At 47.7% G+C, this 18,086-nt stretch overlaps 1 protein-coding gene and 1 long non-coding RNA gene across 4 annotated transcripts in view; one reads left to right on the forward strand and one right to left on the reverse strand.

Moving 5' to 3' along the window:
• Positions 1-6,656: 6,656 nt before the first annotated feature.
• On the reverse strand, positions 6,657-13,427 carry LOC142057209 (uncharacterized). Of its 2 annotated transcripts, XR_012660579.1 has the most exons (5): positions 13,214-13,356; positions 12,569-13,102; positions 12,394-12,464; positions 11,283-11,396; positions 6,657-6,965 (listed from the first exon to the last, which is right to left on the reverse strand). It is a non-coding gene; the product is annotated as an uncharacterized LOC142057209 (long non-coding RNA). The 2 variants fall into 2 exon arrangements; XR_012660578.1 differs by lacking the exon at positions 6,657-6,965 and having other exon boundaries at positions 13,214-13,427.
• ZEB2 (zinc finger E-box binding homeobox 2) overlaps positions 12,634-18,086 on the forward strand; it is a 114,579-nt gene continuing 109,126 nt past the window's right edge. The window contains exons 1-2 of one of the 2 annotated variants that reach the window (XM_075092790.1): positions 12,634-12,731; positions 15,621-15,758. In XM_075092790.1, the coding sequence (XP_074948891.1) occupies positions 15,686-15,758 (73 nt within the window). In that variant the 5' untranslated portion in view covers positions 12,634-12,731; positions 15,621-15,685. Of the gene's footprint in view, positions 12,732-15,335; positions 15,512-15,620; positions 15,759-18,086 lie in introns of those variants that run through there. The other variant, XM_075092791.1, reaches the window with a different exon arrangement.

Below are 18,086 nucleotides of genomic sequence, written 5' to 3' on the forward strand. Positions count from 1 at the left end.
AGTCTCTTTCTCGATCTTGCATCACAGCGATCTACTTTGCCTGCTTCCCACTTTATACTTCACCCCGAGTATTTTTGTTTCACCAGCCTATTGGTCTTTGAAATTTCAAAATCACACAGGTTTATTTGTGACTTGTGTTCCTCTCCCCATGTTTGTGTTCAGATCTCTAATGACATTCTCCTTTGAGTTGCCTCAGAGGAACGGAAAAACCCGGGTTTTTTAAAATGTCGGCATTCTGAGGAAGAATCTGTATGCTAATTCACTCTCAACTTTGCTGGCAGAAAATTTAAAGGGAGATAGCTTTTAATACATGAAGACCAGTTAGCAGTCAGAAATCTTTATAACGTTACTGATTTCTTGGGAGCTTTTTTCCTCTCACCAGCCTTCAAAGCTGTTTCTTGATGTTAGGAGATCATTATAAGTTAATACTTGACTACCAAAAGTCCTGCTCCACCTTAAAACTTGTGCTGAATCTGTCAAACATCGATTTTGAATCAATGCCAATTGAGTATAAATAAAGTGTGATGTGGACACTCCAGCAAAGGATAGCCTGCAAATCAAAAGAACTGTTATCGCACAAGGAACGTGATAGATTTTCTCCAATAATTCCCATTTTGATCACCTTTTCCGGAGAAGAACTTTAGTGACTCAATAGGAATAAGATATGAAGCAATCGTTGTTTCCGGCTGTTAAAGATGCTTGATATAAATGAAGGCTGAGCCTAATCCTTTCTAAAAAAGACCTAAACATTAACATTTCCGTAATTAGGATGAAAACTGAAGTAGTGGTTGCTTCTGTGTTGAAGAAAAAGATTATGCCAATTAAAAATGAAAGGTCTAAGAATAAACAGTAAATTCACGTAGAGCTATCCAATTCACAGCATAGTAGGCATTATGTCAAATAAAACACTGAGTGAACCGAAGTATTAATGAACAGAAAAGATAGCCAGACATGTTTATATAGGCAGACAGGGCTGGAGGATATATCGACAACACGGAGAGGTGTGTTGTAATAAACTTGAAGGGGGACAGACTTGTTGGGCCAAGTGTCCCTTTCCCATCCAGGAATTCCTCATGTCCTCATTACCCTTTCACCTCTGGACAGCTGCAGTATTAAAATCTGGCTCGTGTCTTAAGGAAATTGAGTTTAATATCCTTAATTTAGTCCCCAGTCCACATGCATTCATACCACAAAACAATCATGCGATTTGGCTCGACGGACGGCGTCTGCTCAGGAAAGAGGCCCATCCGGGAATGGCAGGGCTGTTGCAAGGCAAGCCTAAGACCTCTATAAAGCACACGTAGCCTGTATAATGCATGTTCACACTTGAGAGCAACCATCTTATTTTCATGCCTTTGTTTTTCTGGTATCCTTTGCACATAGCATTTTAATTACCGAAGCTGTCGGCATGCTCCTATATCATGAGAGCAGCCAAGCTGGCCAAGAATGAATGAAGCCGCTTGGGGTTTGTCATTTTTTTTCTTCACCTCTAAATGGAGGGTAGCCTCAATGAGGAGCAAGTTAAGGGCCTGATTCGGTGCGGCTCGGTCCTCTCTGGAGCACGGATGAGGGCTGCAGGGTTAGGTGCTGCATCAGTAGATTACATAGCAGAGAAAATATTAGTGGCGTGTTTTGGTCCTGGGGACTGATATGCAACGCTCTGAAGGTGAAAGTCAACTGCTCAATAATCTGGAGTCAGAAAGGGACAGAGCTGTTGTGGCGGTGGAAAAAAATGTGAGGGGGATAAAAATTCATGACCAAAAAGGCTTTGTATTTTAGTAAATCATTTTAACTAACTGATTACATCATATATCCAGCCAGGCTTCTGATATGAAAGCTTCAGGAATTGGTGGGCAGGCATGTAAAAGGCACTTGTTCTCTTCATCTGGAAAACACCTCTGTTGCGTGCTTTCCAATGCTGTGTTTTTTTCTCTGTATCTTTCTTTAAGAATAGTGTTTATGTCTTTGTGATGATCATCATCTACTCCATTTGCTTACCAACGTAAGGAGCATAAAATAGTATGGAGACACTCGAAGAGTATTAGTAGAAATGTCAATGTCCTGGGTGCATTTTAGGGTGGAAAGAAGGGTGTAAGATGGAGGATAAGTCTGTCAGCTCGAGGCAGAAGCAGCTGATTTGTAAATAACAAAATTGTAGGATTTATTCTTTTTGATGCGCTGCACTTTTATTAAAAGAAAATCCCCTGGAAACCTCTGTAAATGGCATGAAACATATAATTAGACTTAGCTTTTCTCACTCTCTGCTTATTTAAATGCTCAGTAACTTCAGCGGTGATTCAGTAAAAACTGATTTTATAGAAACATCTGACAATGAGAACAAATATTTGCAGTGTTTTCAGTGTCTGCTCTGTATTTCTTCTTGCTCACCACGAGGCACGAGGGAGAGCTTGTCTGCCTTGTGTAGATCAGCACCACTTTCTCCACTACTCACACCTCTAACCCTGTCCACTTTCCAACAAAAAATACCAGGCGTGGCTTTTCACACCTTGATTCTTACTTCCAAAATGGTACCCCCCCGAATTCCAGACGCAGACCTCACTGATAGCTCCTATCCTCCCCAAAAATGAGTGCCACCACCAGGCAGGCTTTGGCATAGGCAAAGACACCAGTGCCAGGCACAGCTGGTGCGTGGATGGTGGCACAGGAGCTAACCCAGGCACTCACCTGCCCCAGTAGCAGATATCCAAGGCTGTGCCGTGGTTGGGTTTGTTTAGTTTTGCCGGGGCTCCACCACGTCTGCCCTTTCCCTGCTTTCTAGGGAAAGAGGTCTTGCATGTAGAGAGCCACCCCAACAGAGTCCTTGGTACTGGTGAGTTATAAAGTCATCCAGGGTTGACTTCACTGCCCTGAACCTCCCCACCAGCTCCCGCGGCCATCAAAGCAACCTGTGTAGCAAACCCTGGGTTATCTCACTGATTTTGCTTTCACGTTCAGCCACGTTCAGTCTGGTTTATGCTCCTGCAAAGACAAGTGATAGGTAGGAGGGTGCCATCAGGATGACTGCCACCAAGTCCGGCCTCTCCACCCAGGACCAGCCACCCCAGCGCCGAGTGCAGGAGTTGTAATGTCCCGTTCCCTGCCCCAATTATCCTGGTATCTTGTGGGGAGCGTGGTGGGCCTGTTCCCACCTCTGTTGGCTTCAGCGGCATCTGCTGCCCATGCCACATACGAAATTAAAGGACAAACAATGAATATCACTCTCCTAATATGTGCAGTGTGCTGGATCCATGCAAATGTCTTTACTTTTGCATGACACGGCTCAGCCAAGTTATGGCACGGGGATGGAGACCCAGAGTTACAATTCTTGACTCCTGGGAGCCAAGGACGTCAATGCTCACAGCAAGCCAGCCCAGGCTGCCAAGATTATTCTAAAGACCATTTTGCATCTTCCCTAGCCCAGAATTTGGGAAATCACACCCATTCATAACCTTCTTGTGGTAGGCCCATTGGCAGGTGGAGCCACTGGGTGAACACCAAACAATATTGCCATATTCTGCCTCATGCATTTTTTTGCACCCATTTCCAACCTGTCAGAACAGAGGAAAAGAATACAGCCAATATAGTTGCTTCTGAATTAAAAAAAAAAAGATAAAAATAGCCATTTTTAGAGGGTTTCAGGTTGAAGGTTGCTTGTCAGAATCCAAGAAGAGAGCAGCAGTTGTTCTGACACTGCGGTTTTCACATCCTTGTCAGAGATTTGAAGCAGGATAGCTGATGTGTGTTAAAAAAGTATGGTAAGATTTAAAATAGTTTAGATGCTGCCTGGAGCAAGTTTTAAGCGATATAGTAAGAAGCATTGGTAGGAGTGTACATGCACCTAACACCATCCATATGGGGAAATGACTTGTTCAAATGCCGGTACCTTTTATGTGACGTTGACCTGGAACACCACAGAGCAAATGACCCAGAGAGGTGTCGGGAAATTTCCCAAGAAACATTTTTAAAACATAAATTGGGAAGTGAGAACCTGGAGAAAACTTTCATGGCAAGGAAAAAAAAAAAATCTTTCCTGTTTTTGACAGCTCTAATAACCCGGAGTCTAAGATTTGGGCTTGGAAAGGGGCCAGTTGGCCAAGCCTCCATCCACAGATGAGCTGGAGATGATGCTGATCGTCGGAGGGAAGGAAACAGAAGAACTGGCAGGTCCGATGCCACCCCTGACGAAGGGGATGTCTGCCAGTTCGTGGGTAAATCTGCAGTTTAGGTGTGCAGGGGTCGCTGGGACGTGTGCCTCTGCTTCTTTTGGTATCTAATACGGTCAGCAGCCACTCACATAACGGCAGCAATTTTCTACATATTGGGTAATTCTGTAAACATGGAATTTCTTTGAAAACTGTGCTACAATATCTAATTGTTTCAAATCACTTGGGCTTTTCTAAATGTCTTTGTCACCCTTGTGTTTCTGTAGATTTTAAAATATACAGATAATCTCCTGAAGTCACAGAGGGAAGAAAATATTTTCCCCGCGGCGGTGATAAGAACTAGTTGGGGCAATCGATCGAGACTGAAATTTTTGGATGCCCATCAAACTGTCAGCTTTGCACACAGATTCCCTGCCAGTACCTTCACCTCTACTAGCTTAATCGGTAGTCAGGGGGAAAAATAGTGAGGCACTAAGGAAGCCAGGGAAAAGTAAATTTGATCTAGTCCCAAATAGGTAGACCAAGGGCTACTCTGTAAATGTATAATTGATATTCATCTTTCAGTCTGGTCAAAACAGCAAAAAATCTCCATTTTCCAGGTTAATAAATCCATCAAAAAGTTGTCCATCAGCCTCACGAAGGCACAAAATCGCCCGAGGGGCTTTGGCTGATGCTCTCAGCACTGGATGCCGCCACCCCGGCACTGCTGCTGCCCCTCCTGCCCACGGCGAGGGGTGACCCCTACCCCAAAAGGGATCTCTCCCTTTGCAAAGAAGCGTGAGTGTGTCTCAAGGATGTTTGCTTTCTCTCTTACTTTCAGAACCAAAAAGCAGAACTTTAACCCCAGTTCCCACCTCGTCCCTTTGCAGAGAGGTTGCTGCCGTTGCCACCACCCTCATGGCCAAAGCAATGGCAGGTCTGGGCACCAGGCTCAGAGCTGGGCCCTCCGTGCTGCAAGCATTGCTCAAGTTTGCCACTTTTGCTATTACAAATTCAACCCCCCCACCTCAGGAAAAAAAAATCTGTTATCACTGAGCATATGCAACTGCTAAACATCCTATTCAATATAACTTCAGCCTGTTCTGAGAACTACATTTCACAGTTTCTTTATACAGTATCTGTCTGTCAGATATTGCCCACTAGGTTACCATAGTCTATATAATATACTTCCACCATGAAAAAAAAAAAAAAGTATCTTTTGGGCGTATTTTTTACTACCTGGTATGGAAAAAAAAAAAAAATAGAGATTAAAAGTTTTAATTTTACGTTTCACAAACTAAGCAAGTTTAAACACTACCGTGCAAGTTTAAACTCTACCACGTATTTGTGCCTCCATTTTGGTGTAATTTCTTTAATCTGCTAAACATAAATAGTACTGCATCTATTTAAGGTATTTTTAGAGCACCTCTCGCCTTGGTTCCTCAGTATGACAAGGAGCAAATAGCCCAGACTGTTTGCGCTCCCCTGTACATTTAAATGTGCCATGAAATAAAATTTCTCAAAAGCCTTTATTTCTTAAGAAATCAAATTCAGACCTGGCATAAGCGAAGGCAACTCCTTGGGTCCCAGTCGGGCAGTGCTACTATAGTAATTAACCAGTGGTCAGGGGCAGTGGAGCAGAGGCTAGTCCTTTAATTGCTCTCTATATATTTATTTTTATACCTTTCTGGTCATGGTTTTGTCCAGCTGCCCCTTCCTCCTTTCTGTTCCCCATGTGGCTGAGCTGTGCTCATACCAACCCAGCTCCGAGCGGGGTTGCACAACAAGCACCATTACTTGCACCTATTTGCTGACCAGCTTATAACTGATCTGCAGACTGTGGTGTTCCTTTATCGCCACCAGCTACGAGCAAGGCGGGGAGGGGGGTGAGTGGGTCTTGAGAACTATGACTTCGGCATATTAAAACATAACAAGAAAATACTGGTGTTGTCTCACTGGGAGACCACGGTAAAAATGAATATAAAAAGTTCTTGATATTTTAAACACCTCAAATTGAAACAACCTTTGGTCTTCTCACTAAGTGTCATTTGAATAAGAAGGGAACACTGTGTATCTGAGATATCTCTTTATGGTTTCCTAGCTTAACCCCACACGGTTTTAAGTAACGTGTACTTATTGCAGGGGACCTTAACACTGTACTTAAGAAAACGAGGCCTAAACGTGCTCCTACCCAGAAGATTCACGGTCTTACTAATGCATATATGCCACGCATAGATTATTAAGAGCTTCATAACTAGATAGAAACTTACATTTCAATAAACCTACTTCTACAACTGCAAAGAAAAAGACGTTTGCATTAGGATGTTACTTCGTGTCTTTGTCCTGGGAGAATGCAACTAAAGAAACCACATTTAAAATCAGACATTAGATATGCAAATATGTGTTCAGATCAGAGATACGAAAATTATTCAAATGATTAATTATTCATCATAAAAATGTCAATTAATAATTCTGAAGCATAATAGGCATCTTTCTAATGCATCTTTATTTTTCAAGCCTAAATACTGTTGAATCTGTGTTCAATTGCATTCTAACAAGTTTTTAAAAATTCAACAAAGTAAACAACCAACTATAAACAAAAGTGAGCAGTGACTTTTAATCACTGCCAACTGAGCCAAGAAATGCGTCTGAACTTCAGCATCCATCCCAGAAGAGGAGGAAAGCCATCTACATCCCATGGTGCGGGACAGCGGACTGGGGATGCTCGCCCGCCGACCTGCCGCCACCTCTCCCAGCCGCCTGAGCCACTCGCTCCGCTCCCTCGGTGCGAGGAGTGGGTTTGGGACCTCGGGTGTTGTTCTCCTACCATGGACAGACGGATGTGCGTTGCGGACAGGAGCTGAGCAGCTCTAGGCTGTCAGAAGCGACTTTATAAATGACAAAATTAACAAAAACATGAGGGAGATTCACTTTTAACGTGCAGGGACTCGCACGAGATTAAATATTACAGTGATCTCCTTGTTACAAATGCCCAGGGATAGATAAATTAAAGCCAGACAATCTTTTCCCTTGCCTTTGGCTCGTATCCTATCCCTACATGGGTTTTCCGCAGAGGAACTTGAAAACTTTGAGAATGTTGATTCAAAAGGTTTCTTCCCAAATACCTCACCAGCGGGTGGGGGGAGAGTCTTTCCCTGACCCTTTCTTCCTCTCTTCCGTGCCCTCTCCTCCATGTGGAAATGGGAAAAAAAAAAAAGGCTTTGCTCTCTAAACCTTGGTTTATAAGGACACCTGTATTGAACAAAAGTATCCCACAGCATCTTTGAGTGAGGAAAGTCCCATGTGGCCCTGAAAAACTAATTATTCCAGTCTCTCCTCTCTTCTACCACCACAGGTGACTGCAGAAAAAAATCCCCCCACCCCCAGCATTTTGGCTTTCTTTGGTTTGGGTTTGGGTTCTTTGCAACCTCCCAGTTTTTTCCCAAGGTGAGGGCAGCTTCTGCACCCCAGAGACCTGTGCATGAGAAGCAGCTGGCACCCACGGGGAGCCCCGAGCTTGCAGCAGCCGCTGCCCCGGCGGAACAGGGCTGTAGGGAAGGATGCTGTCCCCGGGCTCGGCTGCAAGTGGGCACATCTCGCCTGGGTCCCCTACACGGGGATGTTTAATCCCTAATGTAGGAAGGGTTCCACACTTTGGGGAAAACATTGGAGAGTCCTGGCTGTGAAGGACCCAAAGTAAAAGCCTCAGAGCAGCTAATGTGTTCCTAGAGGTGTTAAACCTCCATCTCCACCAGCCTCTAAAACATATTAGTCGAAACCTATCAGCTAGAGCATTTTTGCTGCTATCCCCCTGAGTTTCCTCCTTCCACATGGGCAGGAGATGCGTTCCCTGTTACTCATCCTGCGCAGAGCAAAAAGCAAACATGCCGAACTAAACAAGGCCGTGAATCATCGCACCAGTCTATGTCACCAGGTCCCCGCAAAGCCACGACGGCAGCAGGTCTCAGCAGAAGGCTGAGGTCCTCCAGGGCCTGTGCCCTGCTGCCCTCCTTGGCAGCTGGTCCCCTCCGCTGCCCATCATGTCTGGGGGGGTCTCAAAGGGTCTCAGGGCATCTCTCTCCCTGCACAGCCTCTTTCTCATGAGAATCAGCCCCTGGCTGCAGAGTTTGCCCGCGGCTGGCCCTACAGCCCCACTTGGGGATGGGGGAGAGAAGGGGTTGTCTCCATGGGGTGTATCTCCACCACGATGGATTCAGTGGACAAAGGGAAGCCTACTGAGGAGGAGGAGGAGGCAGGCGGCATCGCCGTGGCATCGCAGGGGCAGGTTTGCATCAGGACCTCCCGGCCGCCCCCATCTCACCTCTCTGCATTTCCACACAGGAAAACTTGAGGAAAAGAGGGAAAACCTGCACCCAGAGAAGTGCCCCAGAAGCCATGTCCAAGGCATAGCACCAGGTGCCTTACGCAAAGAGGGAGCTGGGGTTTGTGAGGGTATTTTAGGTCTGTGTGTTTTTAAACTGATGGGGTAGAGGGGATCATGTCTGCAAAAGTTTAAATTAAAGCAAGGTATAGGCTCTGCATGGGGATGCTGACCCTGAGGGGGCTGGGAGCCAGGCTGCCTGCACCACCCCAATAAAGGCAGGATCTATAGGCTGTCATTATTTCCATCTCCTAAAGAAGCTGCACGCCCGTTATTAGTACAGAGCAGGGCAGGAAATCATCGCCTGGATTAAGGTTAAAATCCATCTCAGAAGGGTTTAGCTGATTGCTAAATGTTTATGTTCAGCGTCCAAAAATTAAAAAAAAAAAATAAATACCACCCCCACGTCCCACGTTAAAATAACATGTAATAGGGTTGGGTGTTATGCTGCTCCTGCGAAGATCAGAGCAGTTTATCGCTCCGATGCAAGCCCTGCTGAGGCACTTCAGAGCTGGAGAAACTGTGAGATTGAGGGCTGAGAGAACAGTCTGCAAAATTATGAATAGGGATTATCTGGCAATACCGACATGTTCCTTAAAGCCCTTGAGCATCATCACACGGTCTGAGGGTTTGTTTTTTAGTGTAGCTGCAGACATATATTTTAATGCTGTAACATTGACGGTACTCCTGCCTATTGCAGGTGAGGCTGCAGTTTCTCTTAATCTCTGGTTCATCCTCTCGTTCTGTAATCTGGAAACGCATGAACGATATGTAAGGCATTCGTAATGGGATTAATTTATATTGAGAACTTGTTGTTTGTTGTTTTTTCCCTTTTTCTCATATAGAACGTGGGCGACTGGAAATCGAGCGAGTCAGTAATTAGCATTCACTTTTTTCTTTTTCTTTCTTTTTATCATATGCATCTAAATTCAGTTTAGCTCTTCAAGGAATTGCCAGACTGCCCTTGATTTATAGGCAGTGTCTTCTGGATCTGAGAGGATCTAATTCAAATTAATAATACTCGAATCTGATTTCAGGATATTTGCACTGTGCTATATATTTCATTAAGATATCATCACTCTGCGCGCATGATGTGTCTCTGTATCTACAGGTATATTTAGGCACAGGCAAGAAAGTCCTGCAAGCAAATAATGTTGGTGCAAATAGTGGCAATAAAACTTTTAGCAAAGACAAGCGAACTCGTAGCAGAAAAAAAAAATATAAATAAAGGTAATAACTTAAAAAATTAGAGAACCTTGTTCCCACCTTTGCATAATTACGGGTTTCGGCGGCAGCAGACGGCCAGGTCTGCAGGCAGATCTGCTTTGAGCCGCTCCGTGGCTGGCAGCCCTAGCGCACCCGGGAGAAGGGCCCCGCGGGCACCCCGCGCAGGCAGCGCGCAGGCAGCGCGCAGGCAGGGCGCACCCTGCGTCCCCCCCTCCCCGTGCTCCTGCCTGCCTCACACGGACCTGCAGATCGGGGTTAGGGAGGGGGACACCCGGAGGGGGAGGATTTGGTGGCTGTTTGTGTGTGTGTGTGTATGTGTGTGTCCCAGACGGACGGGGGGGTCTGGGGTCCCCCCGCAAGGCTGCGCCCTGCCCCGGAGCCCCCCCCTCAAGCCCTGCATCACGCGGGGGCACCCACTCACGTCTAACTGGCAGGGCAGATTTCACTAACAGATGACAAAAAAAAAAAAAAAAAAAAAAGGGGGGGGAAAAACCCCTCCGCGGCTCTGCTGAGCTGCAAAGACACATTGCGGGGGGGGCGGGGGGGTGTCCCCCTTCCTTCCTGTGCCATGCTTCATCATCAGAAAGGTGTTCTCTGATCAGGAGATTTTTGGAGCGCAATCGCTGGTGCCTGTCGCTGGCATTCCAGTCCTTGCTTTAGGCACACGTTCAATGCACAGTTCAAGAGCAGTTTATCTTAGCTTAATGTAAGTAAAAGTACAGTGTCGGATCAGTGTTCCATTTGTTTCGGTTTTTCTTCAGGAGGGGGAGAGAAAAAGAAAAAAAAAAAGTGCTGTAATAGATTTAACTCTTGTCAAAGGAGGGAAATTGTTTCGCAGCTCTTGAACACAGCCCTTTGGGCAGCTCCACGTTTACCTTCGGAAAGGAAAGTACAAGTAGGCAAGATGTGAAGTTTATCTTTGCGCTGAGGTTATTTTCGAGCTCTTTTAGAGGAAGAAACGGCTGCGGGTTGTGCTGGGAGTTGGGCATGAGCGGGTCGAGGCTCAGCCCCGTCAGCCCCCTTTGCAGATCAACGCCTTCGTTCAGCATCCCCAGCTCGGGCTGCCTTCGCTTACTTCGATATTAGTTCGCAATTACGCGCAGTGTAAACCAGCTTTTTGATTAACAAAACAGCAAAGCATTGGTTAAGAACACTTAAACTTAAAAAAAAAAAAAAAAGAAAGAAAAAAAAAGAAAATCCCCCTGGGAAGTGGGCTCTGAATTGGTTAATAATGTGCAGTACTTGCTAAATTGCTGACTTCCAGATGTGGAAAATATCTTTCTTGTTTAGGACCTACGTAACCTGATTGGATTACGACAGAAGCGTCACATTGGAAGGCTTTTGAGTGATGATTTAATTAACCATACAGTAGAAAGCTGTATTTGCCAGGAAACCCCTTCCATATTTGCATAACCAATCCCTTCAGTGCAAAGGTGGAGTCTGGGTTTCTTTTTTTTTTTCCTTCTTTTTTTTTTTTCTATATGTAATTTTATTTTAATTTTAATACTTGAAAAAGGTGAAAAACTTGTAACCTCCCCGAAGTTCAGTCCCACGCGTTCCTCGTCCGCGCCGTCCCTCTGCCCATCCAGCTACTTCCAAGGGGGAGCAGAGCCAGGAAGAGAGCCCATCTCACCCCTGATCCATATCTGTGAACAAAACAGATGATAGACTGTAAGATCTCAGCACGGGGTTTGGGTTGTTGTTTTTTTTTTTTTTTCATCAGATTTAGCTGACTATTCAAATAACCTGGATGTGTGCTGAAATGAAAGGGGAGAAAAAAAAAAAAAAAGCCCCAAAAGAAACGCGTTAAGGATAAAAATAAAACAGCACCAAAACGAGCAGGAGTCAGCCAGGAGCTTATTTGCAGTGCCCGAACAGAGTTTAGTTTCTAGGCTTTATGTTAGGGTAAGTTCTCCCCTCCGCGAGAGCTCGGAGCGGGGCTGGGAGCCGGGACGGTGCGGGGCGCAGGATGCGGCCCCCGCCGCTCCGCGGGCGGGGCGGGGCGGGGCGGGGGGGGGGATCCCGCCCGGGGATGGCGGGGGGGGCGGGGGGGGGGGGGGACAGGCAGGGATCCAGCCTGGGGGCAGGGGATCCAGCGGGATCCTGGCGGGGGGGGGGATCCGGCAGGGATCTCGCCCGGGGGCGGGGTATCCCGCCTGGGGGAGGGAAGGGGGTGCGGGGGGGTGGGGGCAAGACCCGCACCCCGGAGGGGTAGGAGGGCAGAAGTTGGGGGGGGGGGGGGCAGGAGCGCACCCAGTGGGGAGAGGGGATGCAGCCGGGGGGGAAGCACGGATGCGCCCGGGGTGGGGGGGGCGGGGGGCAGAGGGTGCAGCCGGGCAGGGTTAGGGGTGGGGTGGGAGCAGGGGGTGCAGCCGCTGGGCAGGGGGTGCAGGCCCCCGGGGAGGGGGCCGGGGATGCGGTGAGTTTCGGCGGGGTGAAGGCGGCGGGGCGCGGAGCGGCGCGGAGGGGCGCGGAGGGGCGCGGAGCGGCGGGGCGGGGGGCGGGCGCGGGGCGGGGGGCGGGCGGGAGGAGGTGGAATTGCATTTCTGCCGCTAAAGCGTTCGCGGAGACTTCAAGGTATAATCTATCCCAGATCCTTTCCCAGAGAGAAACTTGGCGATCACGTTTCCACATGATGCTCACGTTTGGTGCTCTTCAATTATCCCTTCCCACAAAGATAGGTGGCGTGTGTTTCAGGGTCTCTCCTCTCGCTCCTACAGAAAAGAAAAAGAAAAAAATGTCATTAGAAGAGGCGTAACACGTCAGTCCGTCCCCAGGTTTGTGTTTCCTGGAGTGGCAGAAAGAGATCAGTCCTAACCTGCCCAGCAGGAATAACGGTCCTTCCGACAACTCTTTGCAAGGCTTTTTTACAATTTCTCCAGGAGCTGCATCTCCCTTCACCTTTTCTCCTCCACTTCGCGGCTTCTTCATGCTTTTTCTTCTCACCATTTCTGGCCAAAACTACAAACAAGACTTCGCAGGTAGGTTCGGAATTTAATTCCATTTTCTCCTCTTTTTTTTTTTTTTTCCCTCCCCTTCTTTTTTTTCTCACACCACCTCACGCTCTAACGGGCTTATTTAATTCCGATAATATTTTATTTTTAAGCGTGTTAGCTTTCTGGCTTGCTTATACTTGGGGTGAAAAACCTTTTTTTTTTATTTATTTATTTTTTATTTTTAACCGAAACCTGAAGTCACTTCGGTACCGCTCCGGGAAGGGACGAGCAGTTTCGGGGTGCCCGGGGCTGTGCCACCACCACCCCTGCTCCCCTTACCTGTCAGCCAGGTACGGGAGGTGCCTTTTGCAAAGCAACAGCAAAAGTTACAAGCGTTAGGAAGGGACTTGGTCCTCCTGCAAAAAAATAAAAATATTTAAAAAAAAATAAAAATAATCCCCCCACCACCCACCTCCTGCTCTTTTAATTTCAGGTTTCACATCTTAGCTCTGAAAGTTTGCAGGTACCTGTTAATGCTTTGCACGCCCTGAGCCTGCAGAGCCAGCCGGGCCGGGCACCGCTGGAGCCCCAGCCCCGGGCAGGGCTCCCCGGCGGAGGATGTGTTTCCCCAACCAGAAAGTTTGCTGTTTTGTCTGCATAGTTACTTTCATTTCTTTATTTTATTTTGTGAAGCTGGGTGAAGTAACACCTTAGCTTCTGGGATCCTAAAGCAAGAAGTGAAAGTACTGACTGGAACTTAAAAGTCGTTTACCAAAATGAAAAAAAAAAAAAAAGAAAGAAAAAAAATACTTTAAAAAGCTATCCGGTCCTCTGGGAAGCAAAGTCTTCTCGAGGTCTGCAGGTTTAAAATTATTGACAACTTTTTGCGGGAGGCTGAAGGGCAGGGAAGGTAGGGAAACGCATTTAAAACAATTCACCATTGGTGGTTTTGCATTAAAACGCCAGTTGCCGAGGCTGGCTGAGGGTCCGGGCTCGCCTCGGTCCCTGTCCTCCTCTCTCTGCTCCATCCCCTGCCAGATCTGCCACGGTGATGCCACCATTGCCCACTCCGGGAGCGGGAATAACTGGCAAATACTAAAGTTTCTAGCCCATTTCTCAGCCTCTTCCTTCCTCAGCCACATACATCCACATCCACAGACCCCCCAGTTCACTCTCCCAGGCGGAATCCCAAGCAGGAGAGTGTGAGTAAACACTCTGACCCCGCACACACTCCCTCAATATTTCCATCCTCTTACCTGCTCGGAGATATATATATTCATATTATTTTTAATTTTTATTTTTATTTTTAGCCAAGCAGGTTTGATAACCACAAACATCTGAAAAGAGAGTTCAGGCAGAATAAAAAGACCTAGCAGCAACACACTTCACTGTTCAGTCCTGGTGTGAAGCTCCAGCAAAGTGGAAAGACACAAGGAAGGGAGGGGGAAAGAGAAAAAAAAAAAGAAAAAAAAGAAAAAAACCCACTAGTTAAAAAAAATTAAAATTAAGAAATTGTTGAGGCAGGGAATAAATTTTTAGGTTTTGTGTGAAACTCCCAGTGCAGGAGAAGACAATAGATGCGAAGGCGAGGGGGGATCCCGCTCAGGAGAGCAAGGGTTAATTGCCCTTGTTTTACAGTTTGCATCTGTTACATCTTTTATAGCCCCCTGTTTAAACTAATCCTCGAGTCAAAGCATCTTTAAAGCTACAGCATCTTCTTCGAGGTGGACTGAGTTTCAGGAGCGTTCTTGCAGCAAACCAAACGCTCCTGCCCTCTCCCTTTGACAGATAGAGCCTCCTGCACAGCCCGAGCACGCAGGGCAGCGCCACAAGTTTACAAGTTGGGTTTTTTATTTATTAAAAAGAGAAAAAAAAAAAAAGCCAGCACAGAAAACCAACACACCACACACCCCAACTGAAAGCCTGCAAACTCTGACAGCGGTAGTTTTGATTTCTGTTTCTTTTCTGGGGGGAGGAAAAAAAAAAATGACACTCTGAAGCTTTGTTTAACTAAGGGTCAGGGGAAACCCTGAATATTGTCAAACTGACTAAAAAGGTGACAGAGGTTTATAATTACACTCCTCGTTGTTAGGGGGAGGGGGGGAGGTCTCCGTGCTGTGCTTTGCCCCAAAAGGACAGGGGAGAGCCATGTTTCCCTCTCCTCTTATCACTGGAGTGCACTGGGGGGGGGGGGGGGCAAGGAAAAAAAAAGGAATAAAGCAGGAGAAGAAGGAGAGAAGCCTTGCGTTTCGTGTGAAAACAAGTTCTAATGTCAAATTAAAGTACTTTTAGGAGGAAATGGTCCGCCTAGCATTGAGTCAAACAGCCTACTGTAAAAGCTGTGCATTCCCTCATACGGTCATGAGTTATGACTCATTTGAGATGTAATTCTTGTCTCTGATCTGCTTTGCTGGTGCAACACACACACACACACACACACACGCACACGCACAGGGGGAGAGAGAGAGACACGCACGCTCACGCAGGGACACACACGCACACACACGCACGGACCGAGGGGAAAAAAAAAGAAAGAAAGAAAGAAAGAAAGAAAGAAAGAAAGAAAGAAAGAAAGAAAGAAAGAAAGAAAGAAAGAAAGAAAGAAAGAAAGAAAGAAAGAAAGAAAGAAAGAAAGAAAAGAAAGAAAGAAAGAAAGAAAGAAAGAAAGAAAGAAAGAAAAAGAAAGAAAGAAAAAAAAAAAAGAAAGAAAGAAAAAAAAAAGAAAGAAAGAAAGAAAGAAAGAAGAAATCTGCCCCGGCTGGGGAGAGAGGGGGGAGCCCGCTCCGTCTGCGTCCCACCTCCCCCGGCACGGCAAACCCCGCCGTGTGCGTGGATGGGTTCTTTTCGGGTGCAAATTCGGGTTCCCGTTGGCGCCCTGCGTTTAAATGGGATATACCAATGCCCACATTGTTGCTGTGTTTGGTTGTTACATAGAGCCTGCGTGCTGCTGAATCAGGGAGTCGAGTCCATGCGAACTGCCATCTGATCCACTCTTATCAATGAAGCAGCAGATCATGGCGGATGGCCCCAGGTGTAAGAGGCGAAAACAAGCCAACCCCCGGAGGAAAAACGGTAAGCCGCCCCCCCAAAAAAACTTTTTCCGGCCGGTTCCGCCGCGGAGAAGAAGGGGAGGGTGAGGGGGGTGGGGGGGGGAGCCGGCCGGCGGGACGGGGAGGGGGGGGACAGGGGGACGGGACGGGGACGGCGCCCGCCCGGCCGGCACGAACGGAGCGGAGCGGCGGCAGCTCCCGCCCGGTTCTGGCCGCTCTCCGCCTCCCCGTTTTGCGCGGCCGCGGGGTGTCCCGCGGGGGTTTGCGCGGCCGCGGGGGACGGAGCGCGTGCGTGGGAGTCGGGGGGGGTGGGGGTGCGTGTATGTATGAGAGGTAGCGGTTTGGTTTGGGGGGGGGGGGGTGTGGAGGGGGGGGTTGTAGCAGCGCGCCGCCGCGCCCCAAAGTTTGTTGCGCGGGCGCGGAGCGGGCGGGCCGCTGCCCCCGCGGCAGGGAGGCGGCGCGGGAACCCCCCCCCCCCCTTCCGTGTTCTCCCGCCGCTTTTCCCGGGTGGGTTTAGGCGCTGTCAGGGTCCGAGATAGCGGAGAGGCTCGGAGGGGGGGGGGTGGGAGGCGCGGAGAGGCGCGGAGCGGCGCGGAGGGCGGGCGGCCCCGCCGCCGACCCTGGGAAAAAACCCGGCAGCGTGAGAACCCCGCGGCAGGCTGGCACCGAGTTAGCGACTCGCTCTCTTTTCTTTTTTCTTCTCTTTTTATTTTTCTTTTTTTTTTAATTATTATTGTTAGAGACTCGAAAACGAAACTTCCTCCTCCCTAATAATTAATACTACTAATGAGTTCGGTGCCCAATTGTCCACAGTCGCCCTCTCCCCCGGGCTCCGCCGGCCGCGGAGGGCCGGGGCTCAGTGGGACGCGGTTGTTCTGGGCTGATTTCACATTTGGCAGCTTTCACCTCGTGTGGGTCTCTCTCTCTTTTTTCCCCCCCCCCCCCCCGTCTCTCCCCGTCCCTCCCTTAGTTTCTTCCCTTCTCCCGCGGCCGCTAGCCTCTCCCCCGCCGCCAGCTTCCCCCCCCCCCGCCCGCAGCCCCTCGCCCGGCCATCCCGGCCCCACTTGCAACAACTTTCCTCTCGAGGAGCCGGAGGAAGGAAGATATTTGTGTGAACCTGAACCCGTGCGCTTATAGCTCAGCTACTTCATTTAAGTGGAGAGGAGGTGGAAGAGGAGAGGGGGGAGTGAAGGAAAAGGGGAGGGGGGGGCCCGACAACAACAACAACAACAAAAAAAAAACACAAAGACAAGAGAATGTTGATTAGAAACAAATGATCCTGGGCCCCCCCTCCCTTCCCTCTCTCTAGGTTGTGAGTGTGTGTGTGTGTCTTTTTCTTGTTGTGGTGGAGGCGTCGAGCCATATGGGGGAGTGATAGAGGAATTTTAGTCAGAAACTGTTCGTTATGTTACACTGGCTTTTCCCTTTGTGCTGTCTTTGATCTATTTGCTTGGCTTAGTATTACAAAAAAACCCCAACTAAAATAATATATTCCGAGCAGCTTCCCAAGGATCCGTTCCTTGTTATCTTTTTTTAAAGTCTCTCCCCCTCCACCACCACCCTTTACTCTTGTGTCTGTCATTATTTAAGGTGGTCCTCACAGAGGAGACCTCCCCTTCCCCTCATCTCTGGGTAATTTAGTAGACATTAAAATTACACGTAATGTTTCCCTCTCCTCTCTTGTGTTTCCTCTGTTCTTTTTATTAAATGTTGGTTATTGATTTTCTAAAATCAATGTCTGTTGTGGGGCTTTTTTCCCCTTACAAGTATCTAAAGCACGTTGCTGATCAACTGGATAACAAAAGCTTTGTGTCAAGTAGCCTTTTTTCTTATGTTAAACAGTCATTTTTGAGAGAAAAAGAGAATGAGATTTAAAAGCAACGCATCCAGAAAGTGCTCTTTTGCAGTAAAGAATATTCTGAGTGGTTGAGGGGGTTTTATTCTTCTTCAACCTCCTTGCTTTTTCATACAAGATTATTTAGTTTAGCGTGTTAAACCCATCACATGCTCTGTGCTGAGGGATGCGCCTACGTGTTTAATATTTTGCTCAACACGATTTAAGTCGCAATAAGCCCCCCCCAAAACCCCCTAAAAATAAAAAAGCTGGATGCCTCCGTTTGCCCAGGACACCAGGGCTGCAGCCTGGACGCCCTGGTGCTGCAGCCAAGTCTTTGGGAAGAGGCATGGACCGGGGTGGCACAGATTTTTGTTGCTCCCATGAAAAAAAAAAAAAAAAAAGGAGTGTTTTCAGGGAACTGCACTAACTTGGGAAGCCACCACACTTGGGAGTGCAAAGTTTAATTGCGATTTTTAAGGTAACTACTCAAAGATACTGCAAAGTTCAAGCGTG

Source organism: Phalacrocorax aristotelis, chromosome 5 (genome assembly GCF_949628215.1).
Source record: "Phalacrocorax aristotelis chromosome 5, bGulAri2.1, whole genome shotgun sequence".
NCBI lineage: Eukaryota > Metazoa > Chordata > Aves > Suliformes > Phalacrocoracidae > Phalacrocorax > Phalacrocorax aristotelis.